Source organism: Punica granatum, chromosome 3 (genome assembly GCF_007655135.1).
Source record: "Punica granatum isolate Tunisia-2019 chromosome 3, ASM765513v2, whole genome shotgun sequence".
NCBI classification, from domain to species: Eukaryota; Viridiplantae; Streptophyta; class Magnoliopsida; order Myrtales; family Lythraceae; genus Punica; species Punica granatum.
In genome coordinates, this window is record NC_045129.1 from 6,160,118 (window position 1) to 6,179,442 (window position 19,325).

The 19,325-nt window shown below is 40.4% G+C and overlaps 4 protein-coding genes across 4 annotated transcripts; 1 reads left to right on the forward strand and 3 right to left on the reverse strand.

Moving 5' to 3' along the window:
• Nucleotides 1-1,299: 1,299 nt before the first annotated feature.
• On the reverse strand, nt 1,300-4,551 carry LOC116200023 (3-dehydroquinate synthase, chloroplastic). The gene is made up of 8 exons (XM_031530679.1): nt 4,138-4,551; nt 3,660-3,810; nt 3,353-3,520; nt 2,826-3,052; nt 2,611-2,734; nt 2,070-2,132; nt 1,729-1,872; nt 1,300-1,641 (listed from the first exon to the last, which is right to left on the reverse strand). Exons 1-8 carry the CDS (start codon nt 4,449-4,451, stop codon nt 1,510-1,512), a joined length of 1,323 nt encoding a protein of 440 aa, XP_031386539.1. The 5' UTR covers nt 4,452-4,551; the 3' UTR covers nt 1,300-1,509.
• A 6,337-nt stretch (nt 4,552-10,888) lies between these two features.
• Nucleotides 10,889-13,259, reverse strand: LOC116199127 (jasmonate O-methyltransferase-like). Its single transcript, XM_031529421.1, has 4 exons — nt 13,147-13,259; nt 12,215-12,622; nt 11,744-12,019; nt 10,889-11,635 (listed from the first exon to the last, which is right to left on the reverse strand). Exons 1-4 carry the CDS (start codon nt 13,219-13,221, stop codon nt 11,288-11,290), a joined length of 1,107 nt encoding a protein of 368 aa, XP_031385281.1. The 5' UTR covers nt 13,222-13,259; the 3' UTR covers nt 10,889-11,287.
• Nucleotides 13,260-14,581: 1,322 nt separating this feature from the next.
• LOC116201889 (probable L-ascorbate peroxidase 4, peroxisomal) lies at nt 14,582-16,833 on the forward strand. The gene is made up of 9 exons (XM_031533339.1): nt 14,582-14,893; nt 15,018-15,142; nt 15,401-15,450; nt 15,537-15,602; nt 15,692-15,740; nt 15,959-16,041; nt 16,141-16,220; nt 16,308-16,410; nt 16,503-16,833. Exons 1-9 carry the CDS (start codon nt 14,781-14,783, stop codon nt 16,686-16,688), a joined length of 855 nt encoding a protein of 284 aa, XP_031389199.1. The 5' UTR covers nt 14,582-14,780; the 3' UTR covers nt 16,689-16,833.
• Nucleotides 16,834-16,904: 71 nt separating this feature from the next.
• LOC116201888 (protein POLLENLESS 3-LIKE 2) lies at nt 16,905-19,079 on the reverse strand. The gene is made up of 4 exons (XM_031533338.1): nt 18,677-19,079; nt 18,351-18,563; nt 18,110-18,265; nt 16,905-18,028 (listed from the first exon to the last, which is right to left on the reverse strand). Exons 1-4 carry the CDS (start codon nt 18,842-18,844, stop codon nt 17,090-17,092), a joined length of 1,476 nt encoding a protein of 491 aa, XP_031389198.1. The 5' UTR covers nt 18,845-19,079; the 3' UTR covers nt 16,905-17,089.
• Between the last annotated feature and the right edge of the window lie 246 nt (nt 19,080-19,325).

Sequence of the window (19,325 nt, forward strand, 5' to 3'; positions counted from 1 at the left end):
GCTTTAGGCATTCCTACCTCTAAAAAAGGGACATTTTCCCTCCTCACGAATGAATGGATCAAGCTGAATACTGAAGCTTATGAATTGCACGCTTTAAACATACCATGGAGGATAATCTTTCCTCATGCAGTGTGGCTCCATTGGAAACAAAGGAACAAGCTGATCTTTGAACAAAATTTCCTTCATGAGCATCCCCACCACTATTCTCTTGAACTTATTGTTTCTGCCACTTCCTCGGGGCCATGAACAGCCTCGTGGCTGAATGCTGAACCTTACGAGATGGCCTGTTACTTGCCCAAAGTCTAGGCATCCAATCTCTTGTCATAGAGTTGGATGCCAAGGCAATATGCGATTTTATTATGGGTTCCTCGAATGAGAATCCTCCATTAATGCCGATTATTTCTGATTGCAGGACGCTCCTCCAGAAATTCGCCCACTTCAGAGTTCCCCACATGTAGCATGAAGCTCATACTGTTGTGGATTTCGTGGCCCGGCTAGTCGGGGATAACTTATCTAATTCTTACCATGTAGTTCATTTTGATATCCCTGCTGTCGGGGTCCTAGATCTTTTGTTTGCTGATGTTGCTAGTGTCCCTAATACTAGCCTAGTTACTCATAACCGAGACTGTTCGGACGATTTTGACTAATTAATCTATTGCTATCCTTTTCTACCAAAAAAAAAAAAAAGGCAGCTAGGGATGGACTTGTATGCCCACCGCATGCCCATGCCCATGTCTGTCCTCATCAATGCAGTCACAGGCTAAAAGGAGGTCAAGGGCCAGAAGGATGGCCTCGGTATGTAAGACCATGTCAATCCTTTCCGATGCATCGATGACCTCGCAGTTGGCCTTCAGTTTCCATATAGGGTTGTCTCGTGTTTATTGCGGTCTTTGTGAATCGTGAGAGCCGAGCGATATCGGAACTCGATGAATGTACCTCCATGTTCTGCAGCTTGTACTTGTTACTCTCTCCACGAAAACTTCAAAACTCTCGAAAGTCATAAAATGTCACGTATGGGACTCAAATTCTTTCCCACTCCTTTGCTTGATTTGGTATATTTTGCACCAATCCTACATCTTCCTGTATGTCGAGGGGAACAGGGAGAGTTCCTGTATTTTCGTGGATGTCGAGAGGAAGCGGGACTTTTGAAGGTTGGCCTGATATTCTAACTCAGACAATCAACTGATACTTAAACTTCTAGGAGGTTTATATCTGAAGGCTGAAGCACACCTATTGCACTCTTGGTTTATTGTCCTGCCGAATAAAACTGGACACGAAAATGCTGAACAAGAAGAAAGGGGAAGCAGAAACCAATACACTTTATTCATTCATCCATGCTTCTAAAGTTACAACCTCGGATAATAGCATATCAATTGAATCAAGGCAGATAAAACATCACGAAAAAAGCGATTCACTCTTGACTTAACAAGTATAAGCACGAGCACCGAACTACAACTAAACACTTGGCACATCCTACTGTAAGGCCGAAGGTCTACCGGTTTAGAGAACTCAAGATTTGCAAAATGCATGGAGTGTTTCCTCAAGGGCCTTCCTGTCATAGTCCCCAGTGAAGACACAGTTCCCTAGAGGCCCTTTCAAGAGGATGAGTCTTAGCAGCCCATCCGCAACCTTCTTGTCGACCTTCATTTCCAAGAAAATCTCCAAATTATGGTATGCACATCTCAATCACGGGGTTCTTGGAAAAAAAAAATGATACTGTTCTCTTACCGCCATGACCGACTTGAACATCTCCACCGTCATTGTCTCAGGAGGGGCAGTCGGCAATTTGGCCTGCTTTAGGATGTTGTGGATCCGCGTCACAATTGATTCATCAATCCAACCAAGTCGATGTGACATGTCAGCAGCCATGACCTATAATTTAGCAGAAAACTCATTTAGCATAAACATAATTCAAGTTCATTTCATGCAGTGATGCCGTGTACGATCCAAGGGAATGGATGGGAGACTCCATATCACATGGGTGATAATGGGTTGTTTTAACTTTTATTATCCGTCTATACAGAAAATTGTATAAGATAATGTCATGAGTAAAGTAGTATTCAACGTACAATGCCAGCAGCAACAGCCTCTCCATGAAGCCACACCCCGTAGCCAAAGCCAGTTTCAATTGCCTGAAACAATAACATTTCTGATGAGAAGCAATTAACAGAGAATCAGATTACATGGCCGAGCTCAATAGAATGGACTGTGATAGCATGGTCTTAAATTAGCTTACTTTTAAATTATAATAATAATTATTATAAAACACAAAACCAGAAAACCAAAATACGGACTTCGAAAGCTGTCCTTCATGTAGCATGAGTTGCACATTGCCATACAAAGGACGCTACAAAAACTAAACCAAATAGGAAAACTTGGGATTTTTTAGGAGAAACAGCTAATGCTACAAGTGAATGAAGCTGCAAATTTACTCAAATGAACGAGATGTTTATTACATATTTACCCTGACATGACCTGTTATTTACACTTATGAAATGAAAGAGCAGCCAAGAAACAACGCGAATGCTTGAGTCCTCATCAGTGATGCCACGCATGAAAAAGAAGAGAGCTTGCAATATGATAAAGTGATAGTCAGTAAGCACAACTCACATGGCCAAATGTGTGACCGAGATTAAGAGTTGCCCGCAGGCCGCTTTCCTTCTCATCCAAGGACACAACCTCGGCCTTATTTTCACAAGAACGCTTTATGGCATAGGCTAAAGCTGCAGGGTCCCTGGAAATAAGCAACTTGCCAAGTTGGTGCACAAGATTCAAATTTTCCAAGGGACACATTTGAATTGTTATAAGCCTAGAATAGATATTACCTTGACATCAAAGCATGCATGTTCTTTTCTTGCCACTCAAAAAATTCTGCATCCCTTATAAGCCCGTACTTAATGACCTCAGCAAAACCCGATGCTAACTCCCTTTCAGGCAACGTGTTCAATGTGTCAGTGTCTATAAGCACACTCTGAGGTTGGTAGAAGGCACCAATCAAATTCTTTCCCAGACGGTGGTTAATGCCAGTTTTTCCTCCAACAGATGAGTCAACCTGGAAAGAGATAGAAGTAAAAACAAGAATCCAAATTCAAAATCCGTCGATTTGGGAAAACTTTCAAGATTTTTATGTTTGTCTTCTCATGGAACAAAGAAATATATGGAGAAGAAAATGTTTTAAGACTGCACGTCAAAGGACACTTTGGATCCTACAATGTCTTGTCAAGTGCAATGCAGCATGTCACTCCCATATTTTCTTCACTTGTAGAGAGATGAAGAATCGAAAGCAGGAAACTCTTTCCCAATTTTCCTTCAGAGATCAATAGAATAGCAGTTCAATGAAGGTGTTAAAAACCTGAGACATGACGGTTGTGGGAATCTGGATGAAATTCACCCCACGGAGGTAAGAGGCAGCAGCATATCCACACATGTCACCAATAACACCACCACCTAGGGCAACGAAAGTACAGCGGCGGTCCAATCGCGACTCGATGGCCTTGTCGAAGACTTTCGTGAGAACATCCTGATAAAAAGCTTGTCACTTTCAGTTCAATTGCACACACGACAATAATGACAGAGATAATGGAAATCATAACTAGAGAATTGCAGGATGGATTAATCATCATTGTTATCATCTTCATATCAAGAATCAAGCACCCTACCATGTTTTTGTACTTCTCGCCATCCGGTAAAATGACATGATCGACCGAGACATTCGGGTTTCCAACGGTTAAGGCATGCACAACTTTATCGAGGTACAACGGTGCGATCGTTTCATTCGTGACAATGAGAACCCTCTTCCCGTGAACGTGCCTGCGACACAGAAATCACCCAGAATCGAATTAGACGCCAGAATCAAGCTTCAACCACACTACGCAAGTACGGCTCGATTCCAGTGGTATCGAGTAACCAAAGTTAACGGCATCAATCTCAAATTTTGACTGAGTTTCAAATTTTGGCGGAATGAACGATCGAATTGGAGCTTCGAAGCTTGGGAATACTCCAAAATTGCATCAGTATCAGCAAGAGCTAGCACTTTGACGAGCTCATGACGCTCGACAGGACTCCATAAGCATAGCTCTCGCTAAACACAGGAGCAACAAAAGTCAATTGGAATTGGAGCAGTGAAGCAAACTTCACCTCTGCAGAAGCTCGGGCTGATCGAGGAGGTTGGAACCAATGTAGATCGGGTAGCTCCGGTCACCCAAATCCACATCGACTATGGTGGGCACCTTGGGGCTCGCCGCCTTGTCCATCACCGGAGCCGCAGTCGCGCAGATCCTCAGCCGGTTCGCTCGACTCGCCACCGACAACCTGGCCGGTTTGAGCTCGGAGCGAGGCCGAAATGAGACAGAACTCGGGCTCTGGAGCCGGACGACTAATTGGTCGGACGAGCTGCTCGCGGCGAGCCTCGGCGAGGCGGAGAGAGAGATGGCGTTGGCCGCGGAGGCCATGGAGTTGGGTCGGTGTCGGGTCGGGCGTGGTCCGGGCACGGAATGTTGGTGCGTTCAGGGGCCGTGGAGCTGAATTTGAGTGGACGAAGCATCGCATGATTGGCTGTCAAGAAGAAAACGAGAGAGGGTGGGTGGGCGATGTGGTTAGGTGGGGGGATCATCTGTGGGTTTGGGATGGAGTGGACTGGACAATTAGGTCAACCGAACGGACGGCCCTGATCGTTAGTTGCGTCCGTTGCAGATTTTTGAAATACAGGTGATTATTATTATGACCCGGTCAGATTTCCAATTAGGGGGGTTGGTTGTGTCGTCAGTGATTGATCTTGAGCATTGCATATGTAACCCTTTTGCACCACAATCATCGTTTGTGATTAAACCTACACGGTCCAGCAGCCGATCGTAAATTGCATTACGTACGATGAGAAGTATGTCGAGCACTTGATGTTGGCACAAGTCATCAACGCTTGCACGTAGAAAAAGTCTGCTAAGTAATAAATAATCGATCGATTAAGTATCTCGACACAGTCTTCACTTTTAAAATATAACCTCAATTTTGCGTAAATTTTGCACAATTTTCTAAGAGAATTCTTGAAAGGACACATAAGCATTGCTCCTGATAGTCGACTCCTTGATCTAACTTATCCGGTCCTCTTCGTCCCCTTCTCGATTAGGTTTGTTACCAATTTCGAGTGCTAATCCCATCCATGGTTTCTTCTCCATACGAGCATTAGAAGCCAGCAGATGAAAGTTTAAATGGATGATCTTTGATTCTTCAATGCGAAGTCAACAACAAAAGATGGAATGACAAAGTTGATCGTGGAATGCGCCAAGGTTTGAATGGCCGACGACAACTGTAAACCCTAACTTTGAGATCTTTCCCGTTGTGCCACCGAAGTAGCCAACCATCAAGTTGTCGCCCCCATAGTTTAGGATTATGTTCAGTGATGCCATGTTGACAAATATATCTTTCAATCTATATGAAAGTTGAGAGTTTTCGGGAGATGTCGGGAAGGTAGGATTAGAACTTCATATTCTCGCAGTTGTTATTCGTTCTATTTTATTTTAATACATTTGCTTTATTTATGTTGTACGAGCTCTCCAATTTACAATGAATAGAAAAGGAAAAAAAAAAGGAGATTTTTTACATTCATATCCCTTCATCCATACGTGAGACAATTAAAAATGTTTAAAAATAAATAATTATTTAATTCATTAAAAAAGAGAGAGATAGAATCCGTCAATTATTTTCTCTTTTGTAATAGCAAGACCTCACACAGTTCTCATCCAAAGATATAACTGAAGATCAACGGATAGGTCGATTTATTTACCTTTTGCTCTTTCCCCCCTTTTTTTTAACATGAAAAACTTCATGTTTCCAAATGACACAAGTACACACATCGATGAATAGGTCCATTTATTTTCCTCCTAGGTTCTCTCTCTCTCTCTCTCTCTCTCTTTTTTCCTTTTTTTGGTTACCTAAAAATATTTGTTTTTCCTATATCAGTTAATTCATTAAAATCGTCGCTACTGTTTATACATATATATATTTTTAATCTTAAGCGAGGCTCTTTTTTAATATTAATTTGATTGTTCCTATTTTATTTTTCACTATTAATTTGAATGATATTATTCTCGGTTAATTTTGTATTTTATTTTGTTTTAGACACATGGATGAGATTAGAGTGTGAAATGCTTTCTTATTTTTTTTCATATATATATATATATATATATTATTTTAATGGTTTCCCATTACTATAGTACACTAGGACGGCTCGTACTATGCACAGTCGTCGATGATGTCTAATATGAATATTTTTGCTTAGTTGTTAATATTAAGTAATAACAGGTCACAAAAGTTTATATATATATATATATATATTCTTATAATTAATATTTTTACATTAAAGCGGTGACCGCATCTTATCCGATGGAAGAAGAGCTGCTTGTTTTGTTGATATTGGTATATAGTGTAGCAATAGTTATTCGAGCCACTAATTTTCTCTGAGCATGCAATCGTACTTTGCTTCAAATTTGTTCAATTCCTCTCCATAGTACTGTAGTTGGAAGTGGTTTATCATGGATTTTCAAATGCATAGTCACTGTGCAGTTTATTGAAACTTGAATGCATACTCAGCTGCGTTCTTAGCATCTTTCTTATTTGGATATATATATATATATATATATATATATATATATATGTCTTAAAGCTGCCACCATGACTGTCACATAAGCTCGATACTCGCCATCTTCAATTGGTTGCATGGTCATGCTTAGATGCATCATGATAGTTGTATTTACTAAAATATATATTATATGCAGTTGTATTGTTTTGCTATCAAAATTATCGTTGCAGTGATTTCTTTTACTACCTATCTCTATCAGTTTTGGAACTTAATAGTATGTATAAGCACGACGCTCCTCATGTCATGTTATAATTAGAAAAAGAATGGAGATTATTCAGTAACAGGAGTTTTCAGAACCAAGTTAAATAGAAGATGAGGAAAGTTACATGATCCGCTTCCTTAAGGGCTGAATCGAGACAGAGACCAAACTTTGGGGGTATTATGCAAATTAATGGTTGAATAAATCTACTGCTTGAATGAAGACGGCTTCAGTGCTTCACCATAAAGTCAGTGCAAACGGAATTTTTATGGTCAAAAGGCATATATGTCACGAAAAAGGCATGCTTTTTCATTCTGAGGCGTATATCTGTATATACAAGTTATTTATCAGTGTTATTTATCAAAAATATTATTTATCAGTAAGAGGAGAATATAATTTTTTGCCAAAAGTACCTATTATTTCTCATAAAAAGAAACTTTTTTCGGTAAACTTTTATATTCGTTATACACGGTTGATTGTAATATCAAGAAGAGCTTTAAGAATAATTATACACGTGATTACACTATTAAAATAATTGTATTTAGCGAGGGGAAGATCCTTGCTAATCCCTCACCAACAGGAATTAGCGAGGGATCACATTCCCTCGCTAAAACCTGCTAGGGACTTTCCCTCGTTAAATTTAGCGAGGGAAAATCACCCGTTAATTCCTTCGCAATAAGGAAAAATCCCTCGCTATGGTGAGGGATTAGCAAGGGATATACCCCTTAATTCCTCGTTAATCGCGAGATAGTAAAGAAAACAAAGTTAAATTCTGTCTAGCGAGGGTCCCTCGCTAGTTTCCAGAATTATACATGCTGTGTGGGATTAGCAAGGGAGATTTTAGCCTTTGAAAATATCAAAATTAATTCAATCTGCCTTCGAGCGGTTCGAAACCGGGACCTCCCGATCCCCGCACACCCGCCAGCGCACGCCCGCCCCTCTCCTATTCATGACAATCTCCTTAACCATTCAACCTTTTCATTTGTCATTTTTCTACATTTAATTATATTTATATTGCTTATACTTTTATATTTATACTAATATTATTTATTTTTATTTTCCGAAATACCGAAAACATTTCTTGTTATAAACCAAACATACAAACATCCACATTAACACAATATCCACTCACAAACCACCTACATGTTCAGACATTTACCCACATGATTATCCACACACAAACGTTCAAGTTTTCCGATCAATAAAAAAGCAAACATACAAACCGTTCCACTTAACACATATTCAAAACAAACCAACCTACTCATCATCATCATCGGATTACGTAACTCATAAGTACGAAAGTGATCTTGTAAACTGTTGAGCTTTACCATAGAGCAGTAGGACATCGGGTTCCAATTCCATTACCGGCCTGAGATGATAAAGTGAGATCACGAAGCAATTATTTGACCTCCCGATGGAGTAGCAGCGGAAATATTTATGTGCAGCAAATGGCACCGAAGGGGCATGGGACCAACCCGGTACTCTTAGAAGAGCGGGTTCCCGACTGGTCCAAACGACTGTTCCTTAAACTGCAGCTTCCCTTAAATTCAAAGAAACCTCAAACCTATGGCCTGAAACACCAGATGACTTCATCAGGTCATGTTATCGTAAGTTCCTCCATGAAGTACCATATTGGTAATTTTCATTTCGTTTTATGTCCTTTCAGGAGAACAGTATTGAACATTTCCAGAAGGTGAAGTCGAGAATTAGACCTCATCCTGGGGGCAATGTCGAGAGCTCTGAACCTGGAAGAGAACTATATTTCTTGCCAAGACCTTGTTATTTAAACAAAAAACTTGTAACGTTAATAATTATGTTCATATATTTTCCATGTCGTTTGGTCAATCAAAGCCAACTATAATCATAGCGATCAACAAAGAAAGAACGAGGTCCCGTTTGATACACGAGAATGAAATGGAATATAATGGAATGCTCATTTTTTTCATTTCACTTCATTTTCTTATCAGTGTCTCTAATGTAAGTTGGAAATGACCTCATTTCCATTGTTTCTTTCAATTTGATAGAATGGACATTCCCTCAAAAAAGAAATTGATGGTCATTCTCTCATTTCATGTTATATGTTGTGAACTATCATATATATATATATATACTTTTAATTTATATATCTAAGAATGAATATAACATGATGTCTTAATAAATAAGTCTAATATTATAATTATATTCCTTCATTTTGTAATAGTCATTAAAGAAAAATCACATCTTTTCATTGAATACCATTATATTTCCCTATATAGAATCAATTCCTTTCTATTGCATTTTATTCCCGCATACCAAATAGAACATAAAAGAAACGATGATTGATGATCAAATGAAATTGTTGCACTCACTAGTGGATCCTAAGGACCTATATTTGTAACAGATGACCATATAACTCGACTTCCATAACTCTCATCATCCAGCTTGATGTTTAGAGTACATCTTAGAGATGTTTAATGCCTTGTTTAGGATTAGAGTTGAGCTAAGCTCAAATTCTAACTTTGTATATATACATATATATATTTAATTGGATTGTAATGATTGTGTTATTGAATTATGAGAAAAAGTATGAAAAAGTAATGAATAGTTGAAAGAATTTAATATTAAAAATTGAATTGAATGATTAAAAAAATTGAAGAAAAAGAAAAAGTAATAATTGTATTATTGAATTGAAGATAAGTGGTAAATGATTTGGAAGTTGATGGAACTGGATATAGGTATATGTTCCTATAATGGATCAAACATATATATATATATGCCAATATAAAAATTACATTGTATATTATATTGTATCAAAATCATATATTTACTTCTATAATGTAAATTTTTTTGTTATCTTCAGCTGTCAAAATGTAGATTCTATTATATAATTCATTAAATATTAAATATTCCATTATATGTAATATTTGCATAATTTAAAGACAGCGTGTCTTCACGAGAGAGATTGTAATTTGATGACGTGGTTTCTCCGCGTTTCAACTTTGGGAGATGGCTGCAAGAGAGATGGGCAAATCGTTTGCTTATATATATATATATATTGATTATTTAGAAATTTTTGTAATTTACTTTGAAATTTGTGTAAATTACTTGAAATTTGTGTACTTTATTTTCTTTATTAGTAATTTACTAAAAAATTTAAGTAATTTACTACCAGATGAAGTAATTTATTTTGATGGTATGGTCCAATCAATTGCACCATATATTTTCTCAAATTTCGGGTATGGTTCGCCAGACAAGGCTGTATAAACCGCCTCATAGTATATGTTTCACTATCACTTCATATTTGACTGCATGGGAAAAATAATGGCAGGGATGTTACATATCGACTATGTAACTCATAAGCACGAAAGTGATCTTGTGGACTGTTGAGTTTTACCATAGAGCAGTAGGACATCGGATTCCAGTTCCATTACCGGCCTGAGAAGATAAAATGAGATCATGAAGTAATGATTTGATCTCCCAATGGAAGAGCAGCGGAAAAATTTAAGTGCAGGAAATGGCACCGAAGGGGTATGGGACTGACCCGGTACTCTCAGAAGAACGAGTTCCCGACTGGTCCGAATGCCTGTTCTTCAAACTCCAGCTTCCACAAAATTCAAATAAACTTCAACCTATGGCCTGAAACACCAGATGAGTTCATCGGGTCATGTTAGTATGTTCCTCCATGAAGTACCATTACCATATTGGTAATTTTCATTTCGTTTTACATCCTTTCAGGAGAACCGTAGTGAACATTTCCAGAAGGTGAAGTCGATAGACCTTGCGCAGGGGGCAATGTCGAGAGCGCTGAATCTGGAAGAGAACTGCCAAGACCTTGTTTTTTAAATAAAAAAACTTGTAACGTTAATGTCCGTATATTTTCCATGTTGTTTGGTCAATCAAAGCCAACTATAATTGTAGCAATCAACAAGCCAAAGAACTAAAAGAACGATGATATATTGATGATCAAATGAAATTTTTGCACCCACCTAAGGACCTATATTTCTGGCAGATGACGATATAACTCAACTTCAGCGACTCTCATCATCCAGCTTGATGTTTAGAGTATATCTCAGAGATGTTTAAATGATCTTGAAGTTCATGAAACTGGTTCGTACATGAAGATAACGAAAAGAAAAGAGGACATGAATTTTTGATTGGGCCTGAAAGAGCTAATTTGCCGGGCGACTCTGAGCTTGAGCTTATATCTTGCAAGCTCAGCCCTGAGGCCCTGAGCTCATTATCCAAGAAACTGGGCTCAGATTTACATTGAACAATGGGAATCTGTGTTATGCAAAAAATTTGGCTATCAACTGAGGCATTCGAGTTCCTTCCTATATCCCCTTCTGCCAAACGATCGGCCACAACTGTCAGCAACAGGTGATGTTTAGTCTGTTTGAATCCCGACTTCTAATGCTTCCAAGTAATTTTCTGCAGCAAAATCTCGCTTGACAGGATGTTTTACGTGACTAACCACGTCAAGATTTTCGTATCAAAGAGACCACAAGGCTGACATGTTCTACTTCCTTTGTATCAGCAGCCACGATTTCGCTGAACCTCTGAAAGAAACGGTCCATGACTTGGCCCCCAAAGTGATTCTGAAGCATCGACTCATTGACTGCCCTTATCGCCTTAGCCATCTTTTCCGCAGTCTTGGCCCTGTCATACTTCTGCCCTCCATTGACGCCGTCCCAGGGTATTGAGATGATCTCCAGGCGGTGCAGAATGAAGGACCCTTCTTTCTCTATCTCGGCCTGCACATCTTCTATATAAGGTTCGTAATATGGCGCATTGTAAGAGTCCAACTTTTCCTCCTCTATTAATCCCTGCATTGCGGAATCCCTCTCGGATAAGTGTGATTTATTTGTCTCAATGTTCTCTTTAGTCGTAAATAAAGTTAAACAAGCTGGCAGTATAGAGCATATGTGATGTACCTCTGACACTAAATCTTGAAGTGCCTTTCCCAAGTAGTCCCATAGCAGGCAGCTCTCTTCGTGGGACGGATCCGGTGTCCTTCTCCCCCTTAGCTGTGCAACAATCCACCCTCTTGGAACTATCTCCTCAGAGCGCGACTTGAGAAATGCAGAGAAGTCCCTCCTGAATTGGTTCAAATAAGCATCAGCAACCTCTGGTGGACTCGTCTTCGAAATATAAATTTTTCCTTTGTTCACCAGCCGCTTGGAGGACCTCACTGACAACTCTGGAGGTACCTATAGAGATGAACCGGATCGGAAGTGGATTATGATCAAGTTCGATAAAAGGGATTCCTATTACATACCATAGAAAGACTTAATATTGATAAATCCAAATATAACGTTTCAAAGTTTTATCTTTATCTATTTTTTTCTTGTTTTTCATGCCATACCAATATGGACACTTCAAGCCGCTTATAAAATAAAATATACCTGAGAAAGCCAATGGAGGCTTGAAGCAGCATGAACAAACTGCAAGCTCTTTTCGGGGAAAAGCCGGCCATAGAAGGACCCTGGAACTCCTGTGACGTAACAGGGTCCGAAATCAGCTCCATTCTCGTCCCTCATTTTCTTCAGGAACTCTGACACGGACTTGAAAACATCATTAAAGTCATTAGAAGGGAGATCATTCAGGAACACTTGGAACTCCGGTGACAGCCGGCCCTCTTCTCGGTACCGTCTGTGGATGGTGCTCAGTATCTCGGAGATTGGCATCCATGTGTTGGGCCCTGAAGAACAACCTAGATCCGCCACTGTCACACAGTTCGGGAGGTGACCAGTGCTACAGAAATCCAGGAGAGCTAGTTGTAATACGGGCATAGTCTCGGAGATATAGGCAGTCTGAGGAACAAGACCAAGTTAATTCTCTCGGGAAGACAAACTGATAAAGGGGAGGCGTATATACTAATGGTCGTAATCTCATCATCCATCTATATCCATACTATTAGTACTGCACATTAAGAGGGAAAAAAAAGAAAGAAAGAAAGAGAGAGATTGATGGACCCAGACTAAGAATTCGTCTTATAAAGAGCTAATGAAACCAGAAGAAGATGGGATCTGTTGCCCCGACCCCACTTACGGGCACATCTTTCTACAGATGTCGATCTGTAGCAACACAATCTGCTGCATACCATGTTGCTTTTAACCAGCTTTATGAGAAAGACTGGAACTGCCAAGGTAGATCATAACCGGGTTCGTTTGGTAGCCTGCAAGGAATTTACTAACTCTAAAGCCCAAGTTAACGTGGCTCGACTGGCATATAGAGTGTTGATCGTGCCGAGGATTTGTCTACTGCAGATTGGCATTCACCAAAGACAGAAGAAGAAGAAGAAGAAGAAGGAAGAAGAAAGAATTCAAGAAATGACCTGATACTTGGAGTTCTGGGCATAGCTCTCCTCCCCGTGCCCTGCTTTCATTCTGAGCACCTGAGCAGTTTCCATGCTTCCCTTGGCAATCTCTATGCACAAAGTAAAATGATACATTTAAATATCGACATAAACAATATGTATGTGTATATATATATATATACTTACATACATACATACATACATATATATATATATATATACTCAGGATAGAGAGAGAGACAGATGAGCAACATTTATTTTAGGATTAATAAAAAAATCCCAAACTCTTCGTATTTTAACTATTTTAGCACGAATTTTTTTTAACCAATTAAATCACAAACTACCAATTTGATGACAATGTTAGCACACCGTCAATTTCTCAATTAATTTTAACCGGAATTGCTAACGTGTACCTGACGGTGTCACGTGGCTCGCGGTGATTGGTTGAGTGGATCCCATATTTAAAAAAAATAAAAAATCTGAAAATTTAAAAAATTAACAAAAAAGAAAGGAAAAAAAAAAGGCCGCCGAGCCCATCACCGTGATTTATTTTATACTGGCAATAACAAAAGTTTGGGATTTTTTTTTTCTTTGTTATTAACCCTTTAGTTTATATTGGGAATAACAATGTTGTCAACACTACAGAGACGGTTTGTTTTCTAGCTAATGTTCCAGCTAGATGTTCATCGTTCTTGTTCTAAATTGATATAAAAAATGAGATTTGCCCCGAATTCGAATCTCAGCTAATGAAAGGGCACTGTTCTTTAGGGACAGCGCAATCTCTCTGTCCATCTCTGCTCCCACTGTCTGGTCTCTACCGACGAACTAACTAACAAGTCTTGATTGGGTTCTCAATAATATTCCATTCGCTTCTTGGGCTCCACCCGATCTGGCTACAGGCCAAGTCGATCCATCCAGACTTATCCAATCCTTTCATCACTGATGTGTCAAATACGACTACGGAGAAAAAGTAAGAATTTTATGGAAGATACAGTTCATTGAATCTTAGCTGTTAAGAACCTCTCTGCGTATTTGGATAGCAAAGCACGGTTCATATCAGTACTAGATCTTTGGTTTCATCCAACAGTTGTTCGTGCGATTTGAAGTTCATGTAGACACACATTTGGATGCGAGAATCACTTGAGCCGAGCAGTTCTGAACTTGAGCTCGGTTCATGGTGATATTATAGAAGCTGCGCAACAAGATTGCTTATCATGTTAGCTCTGGTGCTATTGCACGGATGAGATGTAAATATGCTTCTAGCCGCCTTAACTTGTTAAACCCGGCTTCTTATTCTCGTGCCGGGTCTATAAGGGCTAATTACTAGGCCTGGCCCGAAATTAAAAGTAGGCAGGGCCCGAAAAGAAAATATAGTTACTGTGCGCGGCAAGCAAAGAATTTGGCATCAACTGAATTTTTTTTTTTTTGGGTTCCTTTCTTCCCTCTCCTGCCCTGCAAAAAGAATCATATCATCCCTTGCTTCCTTTCCCATGCTTTCATACTTCTTTGCTTTCTGTTGTAAACACAAAAGAATGGGGCAACCTTGATTCAATCGGGTGTATTAATTAATCGATTGCCACTAAATTTGTCATCACCATCCTTCGTTTCGGCAAATCTCTGTCTGTCTCTCATACCGTGTTTAACTTGCTCTCATGGCGGGACCAAAAGTTGATGCAGCTTACTTGAAGGAGATTGAGAGAGCTCGCCGCAGCCTCCGTGCTCTCATCTCTAGCCGGCAATGCGCTCCCATCATGCTTCGATTAGCGTAAGAAATATTTCATGTTGTTAGAATATACATCATTCCGAAGGGAGGAAGATATATGTTTAATTATTGAATTCATCCTAGTCATATCATGCGAGGGGTGGTTTAAAATGCAATCAAATTGCAGGTGGCACGATGCGGGAACTTATGATGCAGAAACAAGGACAGGAGGGCCTAATGGCTCGATCAGAAATGACTTTGAATTAAAACATAGCGCCAACAATGGATTGAAGATTGCAGTTGATTTTTGCGGTGAGTTCTTGCTTGGCGCTGCTTTCGGTTTTGATTGCACAATTAACTGATGGCACATAATTTCATACTAAAACCATGAGTATATATTAGATTCAAATATGATAATCCAGACATTTATTTTTTCGGTAGTGCAATAATCTAGACATTTGATCGAAAGAGGATATTTTTCAGTAGGTAATTTTTAGCAGATGCAGATACTAGAGGTTTAAATTTCTCTCAAATGTCCTAATGCATTTTATCATTATTCTCGATTATCAGAAGAAGTGAAAAGAAGTTGTCCAAAAATTACATATGCTGATCTCTACCAGGTAATTCCCGTTCAGTAAGTTTATTAGCCACCTGATATCCTGATTTCTTTAAGGAATCAACATCTTGGAATTCTTTTGGATTTCAGCTTGCTGGTGTTGTTGCTGTTGAGGTCACAGGCGGTCCTACAATTGATTTTGACCCTGGAAGAAAGGTTTAATCTAGCAAAACATTTTCTCAAGAAAGAAGAGGTGTACTTTAATAAGTTGTTTCTTGTGGGTTAAATTCTTCTTTTCTGAATAGGATTCGAGTGAGTCCCCTCCAGAAGGCCGCCTTCCCGATGCCAGTAAAGGTCTTGTTTTCTTCTGTTCTCTTCACGAATTCTTGACGGGATTTTCCTTTTAGTATCCAAAATCTAGGACCTGGGACACCTTATTGAGATAATGTTCATGGAGAAACTTGTATCTCCATTGTTAGTTTGATAAAAGTTTTTGCAAAATTCTCTTGATTGTTGTAGCTGAATGATACTGAAAAGTTCAAAGAATTGATTATCTCATTGCTTCCCAACAGGTGCCTCACATTTAAGGGAAGTATTTTACCGGATGGGCTTGTCGGACAAGGATATTGTGGCGTTATCTGGTGGCCACACTCTGGTAGAACTCCCTGAACATTTACAACATAGAATCACCGACATCCATACCAGATTCCCTCTAGTCTACTGATGGAGTTTAACTTCATTTGAATTCTTGCAGGGAAGGGCGCACAAGGACCGATCAGGCTTTGAAGGACAGTGGACCAAGGATCCCCTCAAGTTTGATAATTCTTACTTCAAGTAAGCTTTCGACTGATTTGATGCTTTGTCTGCTCATTAACCAAATGAAGTGCTGGAGCTGGACAGTTGATAACCAAATCGAATCAGGGTGCTGCTGAAAACGGAATCAGATGGACTTCTAAGACTTCCAAGCGACTTGGCTCTAGTGGGGGACCCCAAGTTCCATCCCTACGTGGAACTATATGCCACGGTACCAAATAATACTTGCTTATTAACTGCAATAATTTGGAAGTACTAATCTCTAAAAAGTTCCAACAACTTAAGTTTCCTGTGTAAATGCAGAACGAAGAGGTTTTCTTCAAAGATTATGCAGAATCTCACAAGAAGCTATCGGAGCTCGGATTCACCCCAAGGTCCTCGGGTTCGGGACTGATGGGCAAGTTGACATCAACACCAGCCCAGTTGGTGTTTGCAGCAGCAGTGATAATCTTGGGCCTCTATTTCAATGTTTACCGAAAATTTAAGTGAAAGAACTCCTTTAAGTTGGCTGAAATACCACCGTTGAATTATGGTGAGAACTTAATGATATAAGTGGACTCCTTTAAGTTGGCTGTACTACAAACATTGAATTACCGTGAGAAATTATGATATGAATGCCAATATATTACCGATACAAGCTGTAGCGATCTTTGTGTAAAGAGTTCGTTATTTTTAGCAGAACACGAACAATACGAACTGAAGCAGGAAACTAAAAAAGACGTTATTTTTATTCAGAAATAGATGCCTAGTTCCAAGGGGTTACTTCAATGAATAAACATATGGAAAACAAGGATTAACATGAAGGAGAACAAGTCCATCTCCAACCTAATCAAATTAGATTTAGGATAATCTCTCGAATTGAATTAGTTAAAATAAAAAGAATTATTTAATCAGGGCCTCGGTCTTGGACTCAGCGAGAGTGTAATGTCCTGAAAAGCCTTGAGCCTCTTGTCAATCTTCTGGGGCAAGACCCAAGGGTTGCTGGTGCTGCTACTATTAACATTTTCTACAGGCTTCCCGGCTTCTCGGCTGCTCGGACCCAATATAGCAGCGAGAATAGCCTCCTCGAAATCATCGTTGTTGGGCAACAAACGGGACAAGTCCTCTGATCTTGCCTTCGGGGAAAGGGACACCCTCCTCACCTTGTTCTCAGGCTTCTCAGGCTCAGTTGTTAGTGGCTTCGGCAACTCGCTTGTTTCGACCAATCTGATGGAGTTCATTTCATTTCCTGACCTCGTCCTCTTGAGGCTCTCATTCGGGTCCTTCACTGATTTCACAGAGTAAAATGGCGGTGCGTCGATATTAAGTGCATTCCCGTGAGAGAATCCTGGAGGGTGGTTCTTGTTGCTCTTCAGCTGTGGGAAGAAGCCTGGGCCCGGTACTATGTTCGAGTTGACATTCTCATCCGGGAAATTCTCAATGAGTTTAATGGGCATAGGCACATTGGAGGCTGCAGGCAAGGGAATGCTCTGCTCCTTGCAGGGCTGAGGCTGCCAGATCGATGAGGACCCAAGGAAAGTATCGAAGAGCCTGCTCTGCTCAACTCGGTCCACACTCTTATTCATCATTTCGGACTCAAGGTCTTTGAGCATCTGCTGAGCCCTCTCATAAGCTTTAAGGTGCGAGTCCACTCCACGCGGCCCATCAGCCGCTGCAGGCTTGACCCTCCTCAGAGTCTCCTTGGCCTCGGTGATCCTACCCTGTTTCATCAGGCAGATCCCCAAGTTGCACATCTTGTTGTTGTCGGGCGCGATCGAGAGCGCCCTCCTGTAAGCATCCTCAGCCTCGATGTAGTTGCTCTGCTGCATCAGGGCCCACCCCAAGTTTCCCTGAACCATACAAAAAGCGGATAAGTAAACCTTACTCTCTGATCCAATAACTCTTCGAATGGATTGGTGAACTGAAATTACCAGCAATCGAGTGGCTTCCTGTTCGACGGAGACCTGAAACTTCTTCCCCTGAGACCGAGCGGTCTTGGTCCGCTTGCCATTGAACGCCAGCCCTTGCTGGATCAAGTACAGCTTATGCCTCAGCAGAGCAATTTGATCATCTAATCTCCCACATCTCTGCAATTATTTAACTCACCCGATTTAGAAACGAAAGTTTAAAACAGTTTTGAGTATACTAATGTAGTACAAGGAGGATTAGGACCTTATAGAGATCGAGCAAGATATTATCGAGAGACTCCTGGGCTTGATCAGAGCACCGACCACGGAGTGACTTGATGGCCTCAATGGCTTCCTCAGCCCGATTCTGCTGCTTCATAACAATGGCCATGTCCTTCAGGGCACTATCCACTCGATCTCCGGCATTAATGGCCGCCCAGAACATGGGAATGGCTTTGTCCGGATCCTTATCCACCAACTGTAACAACAGGCAAAGACCCAACAAATCAGAACCCATTAAAACGAAGACAGAAGATATTTTCTCCAATCGAATTTCAGAAGAAGCCACAAACGAGGAGATGAGATCCTTGCCTGAACATTCTTGGCTCGGACATAAGGGGTGTCCCCGACGGGGACTTTGTGGGTGATGTGGAAGGACTCCGACCGGGTCCTCGAGACACCAAGCGGCTTGGCGGGCGAGGAAGGAGCCGACTTTGTGGGCCTGAAACCCGGGGGAGCATTCCACATATCCTGCAACATCTTTCGGTCTCTGAAGATTGATTAATCTTTAATTCCTTCTCCTTCTGATACCAATCTAAAGTGCTTCGGATGATGCCGATATGTGAAATGCTGGAGGACGATCAGAGCAGAGCCTCTGCAGAAGAAAGAGAGAGAGATAGAGAGCAGAGTGAGGCGCTTAGAGAGAGAGAGAGAGAGAGAGAGAGAGAGAGAGGGAAGAGACGGAGAGGGTTTAAAGCGATGAAAGACTAATTTAGAGGAAGAGACGTGAGAGAGAGAGAGAGAGATTTAAAACTTTTCCTTTCTGACCGTTGTAAGTACCGTTCGGAGAAACTAGCCGTTGCTGCCTCCTACACCCTCATTGTTTTCTTTTTTCCTCTCGTTATTTTATATTTTATTATTGTAGCGTGAATAGAATAGTGTAAGCAACTACGAAATTTGCGAATTGATGCCCTCAGTTTTCCCGGAAATTATGGTTGCACCCGTGGTGGGATCTTTTGCT

Bases quoted from the DNA above. Each gene is read 5' to 3' on its own strand.
- LOC116200023 (XM_031530679.1), bottom strand. From the start codon at position 4,451: ATGGCCTCCGCGGCCAACGCCATCTCTCTCTCCGCCTCGCCGAGGCTC. The intron at 3,521-3,659 runs GTAGGGTGCTTG...GCTTTTTATCAG, and splicing joins GCGAGAAGTACAAAAACATG to GATGTTCTCACGAAAGTCTT. The intron at 2,133-2,610 runs GTGAGTTGTGCT...TTATTGTTTCAG, and splicing joins TCGGTCACACATTTGGCCAT to GCAATTGAAACTGGCTTTGG.
- LOC116199127 (XM_031529421.1), bottom strand. From the start codon at position 13,221: ATGGAAACTGCTCAGGTGCTCAGAATGAAAGCAGGGCACGGGGAGGAG. The intron at 12,623-13,146 runs GTCATTTCTTGA...CTTGTTCCTCAG, and splicing joins CCCAGAACTCCAAGTATCAG to ACTGCCTATATCTCCGAGAC. The intron at 11,636-11,743 runs GTACATCACATA...TCCGCAATGCAG, and splicing joins TTCAAGATTTAGTGTCAGAG to GGATTAATAGAGGAGGAAAA.
- LOC116201889 (XM_031533339.1), top strand. From the start codon at position 14,781: ATGGCGGGACCAAAAGTTGATGCAGCTTACTTGAAGGAGATTGAGAGA. The intron at 14,894-15,017 runs GTAAGAAATATT...ATCAAATTGCAG, and splicing joins CCCATCATGCTTCGATTAGC to GTGGCACGATGCGGGAACTT. The intron at 15,451-15,536 runs GTAATTCCCGTT...TTTGGATTTCAG, and splicing joins CATATGCTGATCTCTACCAG to CTTGCTGGTGTTGTTGCTGT.
- LOC116201888 (XM_031533338.1), bottom strand. From the start codon at position 18,844: ATGTTGCAGGATATGTGGAATGCTCCCCCGGGTTTCAGGCCCACAAAG. The intron at 18,564-18,676 runs GCAAGGATCTCA...CTGTTGTTACAG, and splicing joins TCCGAGCCAAGAATGTTCAG to TTGGTGGATAAGGATCCGGA. The intron at 18,029-18,109 runs GTAATTTCAGTT...TGTATGGTTCAG, and splicing joins AGGAAGCCACTCGATTGCTG to GGAAACTTGGGGTGGGCCCT.